Below are 18,296 nucleotides of genomic sequence, written 5' to 3'. Positions count from 1 at the left end.
CTCAATAGTGTTGTTTTTTTTTTTTTTAATAGATTTGTGAATATAATACAATATATATATAATTCTTTTTTCTATGCATATTGTTGTAAACCAAAGGCTTTAAAAATTTTCATCATCTTCGTCTTCAGAATCTAGGATGGGGTCTTTGTCATGTCTTCCAGAACCATTATTGGTACTAGTATTGTCATCCCCATCAGAATAAACATCACCTTCTTCATCATTACCGTTTCTTTCTGCTTCTTCTGCTAAATCCTCACAAGCATCAATCCAGTCACTATATATATCCACTGGTTGGGATAATGAATGTATAGCAGTTTGAAAACTTTGCCCACATATTTTACAGTGCAATTCACCTAATAAATTCTTCTTATCTATTGTACAAATGACTGATTTCTCATGATTACAAAACAAACATGTAAATGTGGTATCAAGTGTTTGCTTGATCTTCTTTGCTGGTTTACGTGATGATGACTTTCTTTTACCCATTGTATTGATTTATTGATGGTGGTAAGCTCCAATAATATATCTGATTATTGATGGTGGGTTTTTTTTTGCTTTGTTAGTTTTCAGATTTTCATTTTACCATGAATTTCTTTTCCAGTGAACAAATTCACTTTTTCTATGTCGCACAAAAATGTCGCAATATATATTATAAAGAATACCAATTTATCTAAGGTTCTATTTTCTAAGGTTCTACAAAACTTGAAAGTTTATACCTACTTAGGGTGGTTAATCATCAGCTGGGCTTTTTTCTTTAGTCTCATTTCCAATCTCATCTTTTCAAATTTCATATTGTCATTACGTGAGCTAGAAAGTAATGGCGGTGCACTAGTAGGTGGAGGATTGGTGCTAGGTGCTGGACTGGCAGCACGACTGGAGTTCACTGACTCGCTACTGCTTCTTTCACCGTTTGAATAATTCATAAGAATTCTCAAATTCGGGTTATATCTGTTATTCAACCGTATACCATATTCATATAGTTTCAAATCATCGTTTCGTTTCTCGTAAAGTTTCACTGCATCCTTGAATAGTCTTTTCACAAACTCGTGTTTTTCTGTATGAGATGCAGGTTTAAATGGATAATGCAACAATATTGACAAGCATTCACTGAAATCGCTCGATAATATGTCTGTCTTGACTTGTATAAGCAACTGAATTATCATGAAATTCAATATGTCGGGAATTGCGGAAATACTATTTCCCAGATTTATAGGTAATTGTAGTGATACCAATTTGTCCCACAACAACATTGTGGTTTCCAAATCACTTCCTAATTCTCGAAGCAACAATAATCTTAGATATCTGATTATCCATAATTGGGCCTCTAAGTTTAGCTTTGTGCTTAATGTGTAATGAATAAATTGGTCAATTTTCATCAAGCACGCGTTGAATTTTTCAATTGACTTCCATAATGCATCTTCACTTGCGTAAAAATGTGTTATATTGCCACTCTGTAACATAAATTTGTTGAATATTGTAAAAACGTCATGACATAAGTAGTGAATATCATAGAGACTAAGTATTTTCATATCGTCGCTAGAAAACGTGTTTGTCTGAGAAATATCCACAGATTCTTGTGACAAGTTCATGTATATCAAACCCAATATTTCGTGTAAACCCTGTTTGTACCCCACTTGCGGGTTACATTTAGACCATAAGTATAGTATCTCAATCAACTGTTTTTTGCAATGAATGGAATATTGATTGGATTCGTTGAAAAAACCTTCACCGGGAAATAAACGATCGATATCTAGTATGATGGTTTGAAGCAATTCAAGATCATCGCCAGTGTTGACATAGCTCAGCGATCGAGCTGATGATGTCAATGGATCCTCTGTAGTATTTACTCTAAGAAGTGACACCTTATGTAACCCTTTTGGATTCTGTAGTGACAGTTTCCTAGTTATACTCGATTTTCCGGACAAATCCCCAGAATGGTAAAACATACTATCCGGATCAAGCTTGTTCCATGGCAATTTCATATCATCCCTGCTGATTAGCTGCCCAAAAACAACTCTGGAATCGTTAAGTTTGGATTCCCAGGTACTGATCTTGAGACTGTCAGTAATTAAACATACTTTCCATACCAATGTTCGTGAAAAACAGTTGGGCATGTGGAGTTGAGTGTACTCCCCAGCAGTAATCGATGATTTAAATGCCTTTAAACTTCCCTTGAAATTGTCAATAGTAACAAGCGCTCGAGATATAATCTCATTTTCTTTTAGCATGATAATATAAAGAGTTGAAATGGGGTTTTGTTATGTTTGGTTTGTGTGGACAGGATTTACCTCAGTAATGGTTGTGGACAATTTCAGGATCTTGGACACAACCAAAGACGATAAAAAAAAAAACAATGGAGAAAGCACATAAAAAAAAAAAAAAAGTGAATTCTCCAAACGTTACTTCTGCTAAGCGACAACGAAAGCTGAACGAAGAAAATACGACACCAAGAGTAAAATACTTGTTCTAAAAAGTCAATTTTCGATTTAACTTCTTAAAATCGTATTTTTCCTATCAAGTTTTACAGAAACACATACATAATGGCAGAGAAAGACGAAGGAAAACGCCTTCAATTGAGCTTGGATAAACTTGGTGATTGGGAGAAAGAGATGAGCCAAGTGGAGAGGGATGCCGAAATCTATAGAATTAAAAAGACACAACCAATGTATGCCAAAAGACGTTCTATTTTGAAAGAAATTCCAAAATTCTGGTACATTGTTTTAGCTGAAAATGATGATTTCGCTGATTACATCAGTCCTGATGATTTAAAGTATTTAGAGTACATTGACGATATCTATGTTTATTATCCAGTTGTTTATGAGGAGGCAGATCATTTTAAGGATTTCAACATAACTATAACTTTTGGTAAGAATCCTTATATCCCTGAACAGGAAATAACGAAAAAATTCAAAATTTTAATACAAGAGGATGGAGATGAACGTATAGTGTCAGAACCAGTTGAAGTGCAATGGCCCAATGAGTTGAGCAAAATTAATCCGTCTGCAATTAAAGAAAAGTATAAAGGCAAAGACAAAAAGGATATGTCAGCAAAGGACAAGAAAAACTATAGATTAGGGATGAAATCGTTCTTCTCGTGGTTCAATTGGACTGGAGAAAAGCCAGGTAAAGAGTTTAGAAACGGAGAAGATTTGGCCACTTTGTTATCCGAGGACTTATATTTGAACGCGTTAAAGTATTATATTATAGCATTGTCACCGGATGAAGACGATGATGCAAATGATGAAGAGGACACAACTGAAGGTGAAGAATTGGACTTGAGTGACGATGATGTAGAGGAACAAGAGCTTTCCAAAAAGAGACCTTTGGAAGGAGAAGAAGAAGAAGAAGAAGTAGAAAATGAACGCAATGCAAAAAAATCCAAATAAATGTATTACCGTGGTATGTATATATTAATGCTGACATATAGTGTTTGATAAGTCGATAATATATTTCAGACATTTATTTTGCAAACTTTTCTCATCGACTGCAATTTGGAATTAAAATAAAGTCATTTATTGCTTGCCATGGCTTCGCAGCATTAGCCTTTTTGTTGTTCCATGTCTTTGTAAAGCTCTAGAAAGAGTTCGGGAACTCACTTTTAAATCCAAAGACGATATTATTTCTTGCTTACTTATTCCGGGTCTCTGGTCTATTAACTTAAGTACTTTTTCCATTTCTTCTGGAGAGATGGCTAGTTTCCTCCCTCTATTTTGATTAAGGGTTTTGTTATGCTTTCTTTGTCGACACATCTTGAGAGTATGCTGTATAGTACTGCGGGATAGTTTTAGTTCTTTTGCTAGTTCCTGAACACTTGTGCTTACTGATCTGCCAATAATATATCCTCTTTCATCTGGTGTCAATTCTGCTTTAAACTTTCTATTTCTGATGGCAAACGCTATAGGGTCGAGCTTATCCTCTGAGTACTTGTCATTTTCATCGATATCGTGGTTGTCGTCGAAAACCTTTGGATTTGTCAGTTGCTCTTCCAATGTGTTTATTGTAACTCTATTCACAATCATAGATGTTGGATCAAGGTGCACTGGAGAAATTTGCCCTTGACCGTCTTGGAAAAACTGCATGTGTAAACTGTTCGGGTTAGTTGAGACCGACTCGTCCCGGTGAGACTCAATATTCATATTCATAGATGTAAAACGAATGTATGGTATTGATCAAAGCTTTGAGCACACAAAACAAAACAAAAAAAAAAACACACCTTATAAAGGAAGATAAAGCAAAAGTAGATGTATTGACTTGTTCAAGACCAGTGTCTGTAAGTTATGATTGTTTGTGATAGGAGTATTGAAGCATTGACAGTTAGTTTATGTGTATAAGAAAACAATAAAGCAAAATCAGACCTACGAACTGAGGAGTGGAGCACAAAACTCTGTGAAAACGAAGTCGTAGCTATGCGCAAGAAAAAAAAAAAAAAAAAGACCAACATACTAGGTCGTGTTGAACGCCACAATACACTTTTAATTAGATATAACAACAACGAAAGTATAGTCCAACTTGATCTTTCAGATTAACTGGGTATATTTTAAAAGATATACAGAGGTCATCTTGATTATTGAGTTTTTACAAACTCAAAAAAATAACGACAACTGCAGGACTCGAACCTGCGCGGGCAAAGCCCAAAAGATTTCTAATCTTTCTCCTTAACCACTCGGACAAGTTGCCACTTGAACGAGGGTTTCGGTCCCCATTTTTTCTATGATATTCGATTTAGTACAGTGGCTAAAACTTAATAAAATTATAATTCAATACCTAGAGAAGAAAGTCCAATATAAACGTCATAATATCACTCTACTAACATATAAATTTCCTAATAAAAAAATAAAAAAAAATGTCAACTCTAAGAGAAGAAGGTCTATTTAGTTACTCTTCTAAGTCTAAGCATCACTGGGAAGCCTTCAAAAAAATTCATGATATACCAAACCCATCTTTGATTTTCGGGGGCTCTGTATTTAGCAAGGTAGCCTTTCGTAAAGAACAAGATTTCCCCTAAATGTGCAATCAGGAGCCCAATTATGTGTCTGTGTGCGTTTTTTTCCAATTCACGGTAAAAAGCGAATGTCCACCCTGGTAAATATCCAATTAATTTGTTGAATAAGGCGTCGTTGGCAAATAACTTTCTCAAAATAGTCGGATCATAAGCATTAATAAACAAGACAAGCCAAACCAAGTACATTGGAGCACCCAAGAAATCTGGCCCATAAACTTTTGTCAATTTTTTAACCGCATACCCTTGTTCGTTGGCACAATACTTGGCCATGGCTATCAATTTCCCCTTAATGTCTCCGTATGTTTTTACCTCTAAATTCTCATCTTCCTTTGCATCATGCCAGTAAAGAGACAAGGTTTTAGTGATGGGTGGCTTGATTATATCATAGTCAATAACTATCTGTTTTTCATCAACAGAAACTAATTTGACTGATTCTTCAATCAAGTTTGCTGGATTGACATCACCATAAACAACAACATAGTCTGACAAAGCCAATTGGTGGTCTTTGTTCATATGACCAATGATTCTCTCGCTGGGGGAAGACATGGTTTGCTTGATACGTTGGTTGAGAGTTAGCCAAGGGAGCAAAAAAGTAAATGAAATGAGAAATGGAACTGTGGGTTTAAAAAGGAATTGTTTTTCTGTTGTTTGTTCTTGTGATTTTTCTATTAATTCGTTTATCTCCGCCCTTCATTGCTGGCGCGGATATCGGGTAGTTAAAACCTACAATATGGAGAATGGAATGCAAATCCGGTGTTAAATACGATGGAGTTATATATAGTTGTTTGGATAACCTGTGAAGATTGGTCAGTATATAAAAAAAAAGTATACGGAATCTGTCCAGCCTTCTTAACACTACTACAGAGCAAAACACGTTGTTCAGACTTTTTTTTGTATCTCCGCCAACCAAGCAAACAGAGATTGATATATCTCCATTTGGTCAAACGCGAAACAAACTTGTTTCTATTTCTCTCTCCTAAAAAGGAGAAGCAAAAAAGATGATTCCGCCCAGGATCGAACTGGGGACGTTATGCGTGTTAAGCATATGCCATAACCAACTAGACCACGGAACCAACTCGGTTGTACTTGAAATTGTTATGCTTTTTCAAATTCATAAAATATCACACATTAAATTCATTTGTATAGTCTTTATATTCTTGTTCAATATGAGCTAGATAATACAATTTATTATTGGAAAAATACATAACTGAGTCAGCTAAAAATACCTAATACTGCACAAAGTCTTTGAAGAGATTCCTAACTTCTTTTAGGAACTTACTAAGCTGTTTATGTTGGTTTAATTTATCTTGTATCTGATTAACAGTTTCTTCAGATAATTTGGGACTTGTGTCCTCTATAATGTATGTGCTACCACCAATATTCAAAGTAATAGCAAACTCTCTGTCATAATCATTGGGATCCAAGTTGAAGAATTTGAAACGCATTAGCTCGTTACTCTGTACCTCAATCTTTAAACCGGTGTATACTTCGTATTTGTTTAATTCGACTAGGTTCTTGTTCATTTGCAACAGCATATTGTCGTTTGACTTATTGAGCTCCTTCGTTCCCTGTTCAATGGTTGTTTCAAGTTGTTTTATCTGTGATTCCAATTCCTGTTTTGTGTCAACCAAACTTTGTTTCTTCTTTACCAAATCTTCCACTTTCAGTTTTTGTTGTTCTAAAGAACGCATTGCCAAATTCAACTTGTCTCTTGTGGCGTTTTCTTTTTCCTTTAACGATTTAGCCTGGATCTTTAGCTTGTATTCCTGGTTGGTCAAGTCATTGACTTTTTGTTTATGATCTTGTTCCTGTTGTAGAATTAGCGATTGCTTGTCAGATAGTTGCTGATCTAGATCCACTGCTAGCTCGTTCATTTCAATCTTCAAGTTATCAAATGCAATCATCTGATTTTGAAACTTTTCGTAGGCTCGTTCTACCGTGTCCATGATTAGATGCTGTTGGTGATGATTAAGTGGTAACAACAAAACCAAAACAACCAAAAAAAAAAAAAAAAAAAAAACTTGAGACATCAAAACAAACGATCTTTATGCAATAGAAAAAAACAAAACAACAAAACAAAAATATTATGCAGAAACCAAATACTGTTAAGAGAAATTCTGAAACCCATTCAGTAAACAACCAAATTAATTACCATTGTACGTAAGAGACAGATATATATATATACTATTTGATTATATCTGAGTGCTTGCTGGAATACTGAAGCATGAGTCTAGATGATCTTGGTGGTTCAAAGGTTGTTAGTGAACCTAAAAAACAATTCATTAAACTTTTAACATTTAACACTTGGGGTCTAAAATTTATATCAAAGCATAGAAAGGAGAGATTGCGAGCAATTGCAGATGCTCTTGCAAATCCCAAGAGTCCTGATGAAGATTATGACATAGTTGCTTTACAAGAGATTTGGTGTGAAGAAGATTGGCAGTACTTAGATTTAGTGTGTCGTCCGCGATATCCGTATAGACGAGTCTTTAAAGCTGGTATAGTAAGTGGTCCTGGGTTGGCTGTTTTGTCAAAGATTTCCATTGCCGAAACTTTTCTTTACCGGTTCCCCATCAATGGCCGGCCATCCGCATTTTTCAGAGGTGACTTTTATGTTGGTAAAAGTATTGCAGTTACCATGTTCCAGCCACACCACCCTGATATTTTGCCAATTGCATTACTAAACTCCCATATGCATGCTCCCTATGGTTCTGGAGATGCCAGTTACTCTACTCATAGAGCCTGCCAAGCCTGGGACTTTGCCAAATTGGTTCGAATGTTGAAAAAAGCGGGGTATGCAGTAATTCAAGTCGGTGATTTAAATTCTAAGCCAGACTCGTTGCCATACAAACTATTTACCGTTGAAGGTGGACTAACCGATTCTTGGAATGTTTTGAACGCGGATAATGTTGTTCCAAATGACCAAATAGCTACACTTTCTCTTGAGGACCAAATATCGTTAGCAGGCGTGACATGCAATTCTAGGCTTAACACGTGGAGGGAATCCAGACCACTTTGGGAGGCCTGTCGTTTGGATTATGCACTAATTGATGCTTCTAATATCACACCAGTGGCTGCTCAGGTTAAGTTTGTTGATAAATTACCCCCTCCTCTTTCTTGCTCCTACTCAGACCATTTTGCGTACAGCGTGGATTTGGTGATTAGGCCAAAGGAAGAAAGAATTGGACTGGCTGATGAAGTTTCAGATAATGAAGAAAAGGAATCGGTTTATAGAGAACTTTTGGCTGAAATATCTCAATACCGAAGATTCACAATCCCATTCCAAATACTTTGGCGAAAGTTGCATTTTATAATATCGATCATATTTGTTGTTGGAATGCATGTTGCAGTGGTTTTTGTTGCAAACGCAGCAGCTTGGGTTTCTGTGATCTTTTTGTTTTTGACTACATTGGTGGTGGTGACAGGTTTAATCAATGGGTTAATATGGTATATGGGGGTCCGGGCTGAGCTGAGAGCTTTACAGGAAGTACAAATGGAAGTGGAAGATGCTTATACTTATATCAGGAAGAAGGAGGTATAGTGTCTAAGTGGTTAAATTTCCTATTTGTTGTTTTTTTTTTTTAGAAGATGTATCAATACGAAGATCTTTTTAATCATTCAAATCATAATTAATTATATTTATAGAGGTTTCATAATAATAGAAGTTTCATATTTATAGAATATCAATAAGTCTCGCTACCGTAGCTTCCATATAATCGGAAATAGCAATGTGTTGCACCGGTATTTTATTGTCTTTTGTTAGTTCGCAACCAAAAAGACGTCTTTGGAATAATTATATATAAAATTGAATCTCGGTATTGATTTGGTTATTCAGCAGTAGTACTAGGAAGATCATAAAATTTTCTTTTCAGTACTTTGAAATTAATACTTTTTTTTGAAAAGGATTTGACCCAAATTCTGATTAAAAGTTTTCAAATCAACAAGAGTTTTGCAAACTCGATTATCCAATTTCTAATCCCGTACGTGACATATTGGATATCATAAGCTAACCCAAAAAATGTAATTAAGAGGATATATAATATAAAAGGATAGAATGTGTACGCATGTAATTGTACCAAAAAAGCTTTTAGAATCTTAAATGTATACAGGTTTTAACCATATATTGTAGTTAGAAAGTGGGAATTTCGCAAATTTGGGCGAATGGTCTAGTGGTATGATTCCTCGTTTGGGTTTTTCACCAAACATAAAATTCGAGGAGGTCCGGGGTTCAATTCCCCGTTTGCCCCAACTTTTTTTTTTAATTCCAGCAACATTCCTTTTTTAAATCATTAGCTAAAAGACGGTTTTATTCAGTTAAAAAGTGAAACAGTGACTCCAACAAGAATTTGGTATACTAAAGATGGGAGCAAGTTTTTGAACAATAACAATTTACTTGGACACAACAAGCAAAACCCTTCACAGGAATAATATCTTTAACCAGAAATTCTTACATTTTAGTAACAAACCATATCATTTTGTCGGTCTTTCTTGCTCTCATTTTCAGCATAATGCTGTTATAACGATTGCAAATTATTCTGGGTATTATCTTACACGTTAATTGCATTTTAGATTTGTCAACAATAATGCTTAACTTATCGTGACAATTTTTTTAATACCGTGAGCTCTACTGATATTGTCTAGCTGTCCATTTTGATGTTGTTTCTCTTAGATAGTTAAGTTTGTATCTCTGACAACCTTGTTGGAATAATTTCAGGTAATAAACACAGTTGGTAGCGTTGTCACAATTTAGGGCGAATGGTCTAGTGGTATGATTCCTCGTTTGGGTATAATTCAAACATAAGTCTCGAGGAGGTCCGGGGTTCAATTCCCCGTTTGCCCCTTATTTTTTTAAGTTTTTTTTTGTAGTTATTTATGTATCTATTTGTTTTGATAAAAATTTGGTGACTTCAAGGTTCGTTGCATCTTCTACAATTTAATTAGAGTGGAGAAACATATGTGGTCTCCAAAAGAGAACTAACACACTAAATCACGAAACAAATAACTACTAACAAATCCAATGATCACATATATTGATAACCTACTAGTAGTTACATTCGGAAAAACATGTATTCTACATCATTTTCTCGAATTAAATACAAAGAAGTGACTTTGGTTGATGTGGTGAAGGCTCTTTTCTAGATGAGTGAGAAATTTTTTTTTTTTTTTAACGCCAAGGTCGACATTTCTGGAAGAAAAAAAAAAATAGTTGACGTGTTTTTATTTTTTTCCACTATCCAGCTCATTAATCGACCCAATCACTTCCTCAAATAAACCATGTTTCAGAAACTAATCGTTATAACTTTTGCTATTGCATTGGCATCTGCTAATATCTTTGATTTTTTGAATAATTTCAATGCTGGTGGTAGACAACAACAGAATCAAGGCGTAAGAACCCCTCAAGAATATGAAAGTGTAGTTTTGAATTCCCAATGTGATAAATATCTATGTCCAGATACAGGATTGTGTGTTGAAGCACCAAAGTTTTGCCCTTGCCCTTACCCATCGTCCCAAATAAGATGCTTTCTACCAGATGGAAGATTTGTGTGTATTTCAAAACCAGCTGGAGAGGGCATTTCTGAAAAGTACAACGATCCAAAGACTAATTGGAAAATAGATGCCAAAGATGACAACATAAGAGATTGCGGATGGGTAAATAGAGCTTGGAGGGGATTAGTATGAATTTATAGAAAAAAAAATATGAAATCATGTATGATGTGTGAGTAAATAGTGGAAGGTCACGTGCCTATAGTAAAAACGGCATTTCCCCAAATTGAGTCATATCTCAATTGATTAGCCTTTGCAGCATGTAGGAGAAGAAAAAAATTTTTTTTTTTGGTTCTCTCTCTCCACCATGTAATCATATCTATGCTAACACTTATTGGACAGTACAAATAGTAGAGAGTTTTTTACACTGTTTTATTTTTCATTCTTCTTTCTTTTTTTTTTTTTTTTTTTTTTTTCACTCCTATAATTTCCCTTCTTTGGTTGTTTTTCTATTTATTAGACAATGTTAAGAGCCAGATCAGTATTAAGCGGCAACGTATCGAGACGTGCGTTAGCCACTCAAGCATTTAACTTTTCAGTTCCTCCAGAGTATCAATCGAGAACTCCACCATATTCTAAATTGATCAACAACTTATCGACGGTTAAGAAAATATTGAAAAATCAACCATTGACATTAGCAGAAAAGATTTTATATTCACATTTATGCAATCCAGAAGAGAGTCTTACTTCATCCAACGTAAGTGATATAAGGGGCCAACAGTATTTGAAGTTGCACCCAGATAGAGTAGCCATGCAAGATGCTTCTGCTCAGATGGCATTATTACAATTTATGACGTGTGGTATGAGTTCTACCGCAGTTCCAGCCTCCATTCATTGTGACCATTTGATTGTCGGTAAAGATGGTGCCGAGGAAGATTTAGTTAAATCCATAGCAACAAATAAAGAGGTTTTTGATTTTTTGCAGAGTTGTGGTGAAAAATACGGTATTCAGTTTTGGGGACCAGGATCAGGTATCATTCATCAAATTGTTTTGGAGAACTTTGCTGCACCAGGTTTGATGATGTTAGGTACCGATTCTCATACCCCCAATGCGGGCGGTTTGGGTGCAATTGCCATTGGTGTTGGTGGTGCAGATGCTGTTGACGCATTGACTGGTACTCCTTGGGAATTAAAAGCACCAAAGATTTTGGGTGTCAAATTAACTGGACAATTATCTGGATGGAGTTCCCCCAAAGATGTAATCACTACATTGGCAGGTATTTTGACTGTCAGAGGTGGTACTGGATATATCGTAGAATACTTTGGTGATGGTGTTAAAACATTATCATGTACTGGTATGGCTACTATCTGTAATATGGGTGCCGAAATTGGTGCTACTACGTCGACTTTCCCATACCAAGAAGCCCACAAGAGGTATTTGATTGAGACACATAGAGAACCAATTGCCGAAGCTGCTGATTTGGTGAATTCTGAATTTAAATTTTTGCAAGCTGATGAAAGGGCAGAATACGATAAAGTCATTGAGATCAATCTTTCTGAATTAGAGCCCCATGTGAACGGGCCTTTTACCCCAGATTTGTCTACTCCGATTTCTAAATTCGGTGAGACCGCTCAAAAGGAAGGTTGGCCAGAAACCGTTTCTGCTGGGTTAATTGGTTCATGTACCAACTCTTCGTACCAAGACATGTCCCGTGCTGTTTCTATCATCAAACAAGCGGAAGCAGTTGGATTAAAACCCAAAATTCCTTTTTTTGTCACACCAGGGTCAGAACAAATCAGAGCCACAATTGAAAGAGATGGCTTAATAAACACTTTTGAGAGCAATGGTGCCATAGTGTTGGCTAATGCATGTGGACCATGTATTGGTCAATGGGACAGAACCGATGTCCCAAAGACATCAACAGACTTTAATGCCATTTTCACTTCATTCAACAGAAATTTCCGTGCCAGAAACGATGGTAACAGAAATACTATGAACTTTTTAACTTCTCCAGATATGGTCACAGCCATGATATATTCGGGAGATATGAATTTCAATCCAGTGACGGATTCAATCAAATTACCAAATGGTGAAGAGTTCAGATTCCAACCACCGCAAGGTAAAGATTTGCCACAATCTGGATTCATCCCTGGCCGTTCTGAATTTTACCCTGAAGCAAACCCACAACCAAAACCAGAAGTTGAAGTCAATGTATCACCAAGCTCAGATAGATTACAACTTTTGGAGCCTTTCCAACCATGGTCTGGTGAAGAGTTGTCAACCACAGTCTTATTAAAGGTCGAAGGAAAATGTACTACCGATCATATTTCAGCTGCTGGTGTCTGGTTGAAATACAAGGGTCATTTGGAAAACATTTCATATAACACATTGATCGGTGCTGTGAACAAAGAAACAGGTGAAGTTAACAAGGCTTATGATTTGAATGGTGATGCATACGGTATTCCTGAATTGATGATTAAATGGAAGGATGAATCTAGACCTTGGGTTGTAGTAGCCGAACATAATTATGGTGAAGGTTCTGCTAGAGAACACGCTGCATTATCACCTCGTTTCTTAGGAGGCTCAGTGATTTTCGTTAAATCTTTTGCTAGAATCCACGAAACCAATTTGAAGAAACAAGGAATGTTGCCATTAACTTTTGCAGACGAAAACGATTACGACAGAATTTCATCTGGTGATTTGTTGACAACTATAGATTTGAAAGAAATGATTGCCAAGGACGGTAACAATGGAGGTACTTTACGTGTTAAAGTTACTAAAAGAGATGGTTCTGAATTTGAAATTTTAGCCAAACATACAATGTCCAAAGACCAAGTTGAGTTCTTTAAAGCAGGTTCTGCTATCAATTACATTGGTAACACAAAAAAGGGATTGTAAATAGATCACTGTATAATATAGATAATTTTTGTCTGAATTAAAAAAAAAAAAAGAATAGTGCATAATACTATTAATAGTAGAAGTCTTGATAGAATTATCATAATAACAAAAAATGATATCTACTAAACCTTGAAATCTTTCTAAGCATCAATTAATTTATCACCAGATTTATCTGGGTCTTCTTCTTCGTCTTCATCATCATCTTGTTCCCTATCTCTACCGTAGAACTCTTCCAAAATCTTTGGACTGATTCTATTTAACAATTCCTTAGGATAGATTCTTAATAATGACCAGGCCAAGTCTAAAGATTCAAAAATAGATCTGTTTTCGTAGGCTCCTTGAGAAATGAAGTTCTTTTCAAATTTCTCCAAAAATTCTAAGGACAATTTATCTTCTGTAGACAACGCTTCTTCCCCAACAACAGCTTTCATTGCAGCAGCATCTTTACCAATGGCATATTTAGCATACAATTGATTGGATACATCACCGTGATCCTTTCTGGTCATACCTTCACCAATAGCAGATTTCATCAAACGTGATAATGAAGGTAACACATTGATTGGCGGATAAATACCTCTGTTGTGCAATTGTCTATCAATGAAAATTTGACCTTCAGTAATATAACCAGTCAAATCAGGAATTGGATGGGTAATATCATCATTAGGCATAGTCAAAATTGGCACTTGGGTGATAGAACCATTTCTACCTTCAACTCTACCAGCTCTTTCATAGATTGTTGACAAATCAGTGTACATATAACCTGGATAACCTCTTCTACCTGGGACTTCTTCTCTGGCAGCAGAGACTTCTCTCAAGGCATCGGCATAAGAGGACATATCTGTCAAAATAGTCAAAACGTGTCTTTCAGTTTGATAAGCCAAGAATTCAGCAGTGGTCAAAGCCAAACGTGGGGTAATAATTCTTTCAATTGTAGGATCATTAGCCAAATTCAAAAACAAGGTAGTTCTTTCCAAAGACCCGTTTTCTTCGAAATCTTGTTTGAAAAATCTTGATGTTTCCAAGTTTACACCCATAGCAGCAAACACAATGGAGAAATTCTCTTCATGACCATCGTGGACATCTTTTGTTGGTCTGACCAACCCTGCTTGTCTACAAATTTGGGCAGCAATTTCATTATGAGGTAAACCAGAGGCTGAGAAAATTGGGATTTTTTGACCTCTAGCAATTGAGTTCATAGTATCAATTGCAGAAACACCAGTGGAAATCATTTCTTCAGGATAAATACGAGCATATGGATTAATTGGTGATCCATTAATATCCAAATAGTCTTCAGCAAATATCTTTGGTCCTTTGTCAATTGGTCTACCTGAACCATCAAAAATTCTACCCAACATATCTTCGGAAACAGGAATTTTCAAATTTTCACCAGTAAATTCAACTCTGGTTTTTTTAACATCGATACCTGACGTACCTTCGAAAACTTGAACAATTGCCTTGGTACCTCTAACTTCTAAAACTTGCCCCTGTCTCACAGAGCCATCTGGCAACGTCAAATTAACAATTTCATTGTAACGTGGGAATTTAACATTGTCTAAGATAACCAATGGACCATTGACACCACCAACAGTGTTATAATTAATTCTTGGTTTGATTTTGAAACCCTCTGTTACTGCTTTTTTGTTTAATTCAAACAATTCTTTATCAGAAAGTGACATTATTGCTTGTTAAATAAAATGAAAAAGAAAAAGAATGCTGAAATTGATTGTAGAAATAAATAAGATGAAAAAATTTATAGAAAACAACAAGAACGATAAGAAACGGCCAATTTCACTCTCTTTTTTCTCTTTTTTTTTTTTTTTTTGTTCACTTTATATTCAACATTGTCAAAAACTCGTTGAAACAAATTCAGATTTAAATTACTTTTTGAAACCACGCACGACCTATACTTGCTGAAGGTTCTTCAAAATGTAACAAGTAGTACTGATGGTTAGGGTAATTACAGATTCAAAATAAGTAAATTGATTTAATATTTCATTTGAGAGGATTTATTTCTACTTATGTTCACTAATTACAACATTCCACTCACAATATCCCATTCGTTGCTAAAATTTAGCTTAGGTTGATTGCTGATTAATGATTTGAGGTTCAAATCTTGTAATGCTACTGGCCCGCAGTGCTGTTTCCTACTATATGACGATCTCATGAGAGTGTTATAAACAAGCTCCATTGTACTTTCAAAGTTTCCTTTGGTTTCAATTTTTTTTGAAATCTGGGTAATTACGGTATTTACAGGAGACTCATTATAAATTCGATCTTTCAACACCTGGTCTACCTTTATAACTTCTTGAAGAATTATTTGGAAATCACACCAATCCAGTATTTTGGGTTCCTCGTTACTGTTTGTGCTAATGAGAAATGATTGAAAATTGATTATAATTTTAACTATGACATTGACAAATTTGAGAAAATCCTTAATTGATAGCTTATTGAAAGGTTTGTTTATTATTTTGTGTGGGATTATTATCTTCTTAGATACAGATTTCTTTGATGAAGATGACAAAGGCAGAGATTGTTCTTTAATGACGGGAATGTTGTTTAAATCTGCAGGTTCGACAGAAGACGCTCTTCGGCGCATTTGATAGTTCAACGTTTTCGATGAAGGTGGTAAATTATATCCATCCCCCATCCTAAAGATCTTTTCTGTAGGGTTCTGGATGTCATTAGGGATACTTGGTGTTTTCAAGTCCTCTTGCTCGTGATCTTCTTCATTGACATCTCTCCCCAATATTATCATTTCCTTTTTTTGAATTAAGTTATAAAACTTTTCATCGGGCAAAAACGTAATTAGCTCATTCAAATATGGTAATCCCATGTTGAATAAATAGGATAACTGCGACTGTAAAACAATTAATCTTTCAAGAAATTGGTTTATCACTAATAAATTATACCCCAAAAACTCGTCTACTTTCAATATGGGCTGTTGGTTTAAAAACAACTTTTTATCCTTTTGATGGAATGATACTTCACATATAACTTTAAAATTAGCATGTTGTAGTTTTAGTGCTTGGAGCTCTACCTGTTTTATCTTTGTCAAATGATAATCTTCTATTTTTGTGTTTAACTTCTCCAATTCGTCCTCATATATTCGTATCATAGATGCCTCCCTTTTAAGCATCTTAAGTCTTATTTGGTCTAACTTTTGCTCGAAAAGCAACTTTTTATCTGTTAACTGTTCAACTTTCGTAGTTAATTGCTCTCTTGCCCTGCGGATAGAACCGAATCTTAGTTTCAAATCCAATAGTTGAAGCTTCTTTAACTGTATTGATAGACTAATTATTGAAAAGATTGACGGTGTCGGTAGCTCATGATCTAGAAGATAATATAGATCATCTAAACCTTTTCTTGCGTCATGCTGTAGAATATTGGCTATTTGGAATATTATGTTAATTTGATGTTCATATTGATCAATTGTAACATCATCAAGACGTGCTCTTTTCTGAAAATCCAGCAAATGTCTAGTGTAGTCTATATCTGAACCATTTTTAACTAGATTATTTGATTCAGATTCTTTCCTGGTTGTCATTATTATAATCTTCTCATTCAAGCTCCTCCCTCTCAACTTTAGATAAAACAATTGTAACTACTAACTCTGTTTTTTTTTGTACTTATCGTGGATTAATGATTATTTATCGCAAAGTCAAGCAAATTCACACGACCCGATTTGTTTTTTAGGGGATTCTGCCATAAGGACCATTAGCTTGTTGTAGAGACAATTTTACACGAGAACAAAGCTATACTCCGTGCTAACTTCGTACGACAAAGCAAAAAAGAAAAAAAAAAAAAACAAAAAAAAGACTAAATATTAGTAATAATAGATAAAAAAGAATTAGAGTTATTGTCATTTTAGCTTATGCTTTTATTGATTGAAGAAGTACTTTACAATGACATCGCTAAAGAAAAAGGACAAAAAATCATCAACCCACTTCGATTCTTCAACTGTCACTCCTTTGAATTATTCTAATCCTGTACGGCTTGCATTTTTAGGAGGACCAAAATCAGGTAAAACATCTACTATATCCAAGCTAACCGCAGGAAACTTCCGAGACACGTACTATCCAACTCATCAGATACATCCAATTCTTTTCAATTATAAGCCTTCCAATGAGGCCTCAAAGATCTTAACTGAATTTGTGAAAGGAAACGAGAACACGATTCTTAGTCCTCTGGTAAACTCAAATGAATTTGTTCCCCACAATGAGTACTATAAAGTTGTTAATAATGATGTTGGTCCAATTTTAGTTGAATTGATAGATACACCCAGTTTTAACCCACAACAAGTGGTTCCATTCTTGGAAGCCTCATTGTACACCAATTTGGATAAAGAAATATTAGGAAACCTAGCCAACGAACCCCGTAAACCGGTATCCACAAACCCCTTGTTAGTTGCCAGTGGGGCTAGTGAATTGAATGGCAACATAAATGGTTATTTTTTTGTCTATAGTGCTGTTCCAGGCTCGTCACCTCCGGGATATGACGAGAGTATATCAAATACTACAGATGATAACACGTTCAAGTTATTGCCGGTTATCAAAGGTGCATTGGATGATGCCTGGCAGGAGTATAATGAATATATCAGGAAAAAGAATGCAGAGAAAGAACAAGATTTGTTTTCCTTCAAAGTAGCGCTTCGAAATCTACTAAAAGAATCTAGCAGTGGTAACAGTGATAAGAAAGATATAGAAACGAAAGATTATTCGCCTCCAATCTGGATATTATGCACACACAAAAACAGTAATCTAGCGTCACCAAAGTTAATAGAGCAAGGCAAGCAATTGGCTCGTGAATGGAATTGCGGGTTTCTTGCTATAGATAATCTGGAAAACAGCATAGATATTTTATTGACATTGATGATCAGAGATATTATAGAAAGAAAGTAAAAACAATACATCA

General features: G+C 35.3%; 12 protein-coding genes and 4 non-coding genes across 16 annotated transcripts; 7 read left to right on the top strand and 9 right to left on the bottom strand. All coding sequences in view use genetic code 12, as the record gives it.

Moving 5' to 3' along the window:
* Window positions 1-99: 99 nt before the first annotated feature.
* On the bottom strand, window positions 100-486 carry CD36_31290 (transcription elongation factor, putative; the record flags this gene model as incomplete). The annotated part of the gene is made up of 1 exon (XM_002422075.1): window positions 100-486. One exon carries the CDS (start codon window positions 484-486, stop codon window positions 100-102), a length of 387 nt encoding a protein of 128 aa, XP_002422120.1.
* Window positions 487-716: 230 nt separating this feature from the next.
* Window positions 717-2,228, bottom strand: CD36_31270 (GTPase-activating protein, putative; the record flags this gene model as incomplete). The annotated part of the gene is made up of 1 exon (XM_002422074.1): window positions 717-2,228. The coding sequence occupies one exon, from the start codon at window positions 2,226-2,228 to the stop codon at window positions 717-719; it is 1,512 nt and encodes a 503-aa protein (XP_002422119.1).
* Window positions 2,229-2,540: 312 nt separating this feature from the next.
* On the top strand, window positions 2,541-3,386 carry CD36_31260 (vacuolar protein sorting-associated protein, putative; the record flags this gene model as incomplete). Its single annotated transcript, XM_002422073.1, has 1 exon — window positions 2,541-3,386. One exon carries the CDS (start codon window positions 2,541-2,543, stop codon window positions 3,384-3,386), a length of 846 nt encoding a protein of 281 aa, XP_002422118.1.
* Window positions 3,387-3,512: 126 nt separating this feature from the next.
* CD36_31250 (conserved hypothetical protein) lies at window positions 3,513-4,142 on the bottom strand (the record flags this gene model as incomplete). Its single annotated transcript, XM_002422072.1, has 1 exon — window positions 3,513-4,142. One exon carries the CDS (start codon window positions 4,140-4,142, stop codon window positions 3,513-3,515), a length of 630 nt encoding a protein of 209 aa, XP_002422117.1.
* Window positions 4,143-4,595: 453 nt separating this feature from the next.
* Window positions 4,596-4,677, bottom strand: tRNA-Ser (AGA). The gene has a single exon. It is a non-coding gene; the product is annotated as a tRNA-Ser (tRNA).
* Window positions 4,678-4,867: 190 nt separating this feature from the next.
* CD36_31240 (conserved hypothetical protein) lies at window positions 4,868-5,548 on the bottom strand (the record flags this gene model as incomplete). Its single annotated transcript, XM_002422071.1, has 1 exon — window positions 4,868-5,548. The coding sequence occupies one exon, from the start codon at window positions 5,546-5,548 to the stop codon at window positions 4,868-4,870; it is 681 nt and encodes a 226-aa protein (XP_002422116.1).
* A 453-nt stretch (window positions 5,549-6,001) lies between these two features.
* Window positions 6,002-6,075, bottom strand: tRNA-Val (AAC). Its single transcript has one exon. It is a non-coding gene; the product is annotated as a tRNA-Val (tRNA).
* A 153-nt stretch (window positions 6,076-6,228) lies between these two features.
* Window positions 6,229-7,032, bottom strand: CD36_31230 (conserved hypothetical protein; the record flags this gene model as incomplete). The annotated part of the gene is made up of 1 exon (XM_002422070.1): window positions 6,229-7,032. One exon carries the CDS (start codon window positions 7,030-7,032, stop codon window positions 6,229-6,231), a length of 804 nt encoding a protein of 267 aa, XP_002422115.1.
* Window positions 7,033-7,226: 194 nt separating this feature from the next.
* CD36_31220 (inositol phosphosphingolipids phospholipase C, putative) lies at window positions 7,227-8,543 on the top strand (the record flags this gene model as incomplete). Its single annotated transcript, XM_002422069.1, has 1 exon — window positions 7,227-8,543. The coding sequence occupies one exon, from the start codon at window positions 7,227-7,229 to the stop codon at window positions 8,541-8,543; it is 1,317 nt and encodes a 438-aa protein (XP_002422114.1).
* Window positions 8,544-9,157: 614 nt separating this feature from the next.
* Window positions 9,158-9,249, top strand: tRNA-Pro (TGG). The gene has a single exon. It is a non-coding gene; the product is annotated as a tRNA-Pro (tRNA).
* A 502-nt stretch (window positions 9,250-9,751) lies between these two features.
* tRNA-Pro (TGG) lies at window positions 9,752-9,842 on the top strand. The gene has a single exon. It is a non-coding gene; the product is annotated as a tRNA-Pro (tRNA).
* A 434-nt stretch (window positions 9,843-10,276) lies between these two features.
* On the top strand, window positions 10,277-10,681 carry CD36_31210 (conserved hypothetical protein; the record flags this gene model as incomplete). Its single annotated transcript, XM_002422068.1, has 1 exon — window positions 10,277-10,681. One exon carries the CDS (start codon window positions 10,277-10,279, stop codon window positions 10,679-10,681), a length of 405 nt encoding a protein of 134 aa, XP_002422113.1.
* A 328-nt stretch (window positions 10,682-11,009) lies between these two features.
* On the top strand, window positions 11,010-13,385 carry CD36_31190 (aconitate hydratase, putative; the record flags this gene model as incomplete). Its single annotated transcript, XM_002422067.1, has 1 exon — window positions 11,010-13,385. One exon carries the CDS (start codon window positions 11,010-11,012, stop codon window positions 13,383-13,385), a length of 2,376 nt encoding a protein of 791 aa, XP_002422112.1.
* Window positions 13,386-13,525: 140 nt separating this feature from the next.
* CD36_31180 (V-ATPase B subunit, putative) lies at window positions 13,526-15,061 on the bottom strand (the record flags this gene model as incomplete). Its single annotated transcript, XM_002422066.1, has 1 exon — window positions 13,526-15,061. One exon carries the CDS (start codon window positions 15,059-15,061, stop codon window positions 13,526-13,528), a length of 1,536 nt encoding a protein of 511 aa, XP_002422111.1.
* A 353-nt stretch (window positions 15,062-15,414) lies between these two features.
* On the bottom strand, window positions 15,415-16,929 carry CD36_31170 (conserved hypothetical protein; the record flags this gene model as incomplete). The annotated part of the gene is made up of 1 exon (XM_002422065.1): window positions 15,415-16,929. One exon carries the CDS (start codon window positions 16,927-16,929, stop codon window positions 15,415-15,417), a length of 1,515 nt encoding a protein of 504 aa, XP_002422110.1.
* Window positions 16,930-17,287: 358 nt separating this feature from the next.
* On the top strand, window positions 17,288-18,283 carry CD36_31160 (conserved hypothetical protein; the record flags this gene model as incomplete). The annotated part of the gene is made up of 1 exon (XM_002422064.1): window positions 17,288-18,283. The coding sequence occupies one exon, from the start codon at window positions 17,288-17,290 to the stop codon at window positions 18,281-18,283; it is 996 nt and encodes a 331-aa protein (XP_002422109.1).
* Between the last annotated feature and the right edge of the window lie 13 nt (window positions 18,284-18,296).

The sequence above is a fragment of the Candida dubliniensis genome, chromosome R (genome assembly GCF_000026945.1).
Source record: "Candida dubliniensis CD36 chromosome R, complete sequence".
NCBI classification, from domain to species: Eukaryota; Fungi; Ascomycota; class Pichiomycetes; order Serinales; family Debaryomycetaceae; genus Candida; species Candida dubliniensis.
Note: the sequence above shows the minus strand (reverse complement) of the source record. Positions and strands in the feature narration are given on the sequence as shown.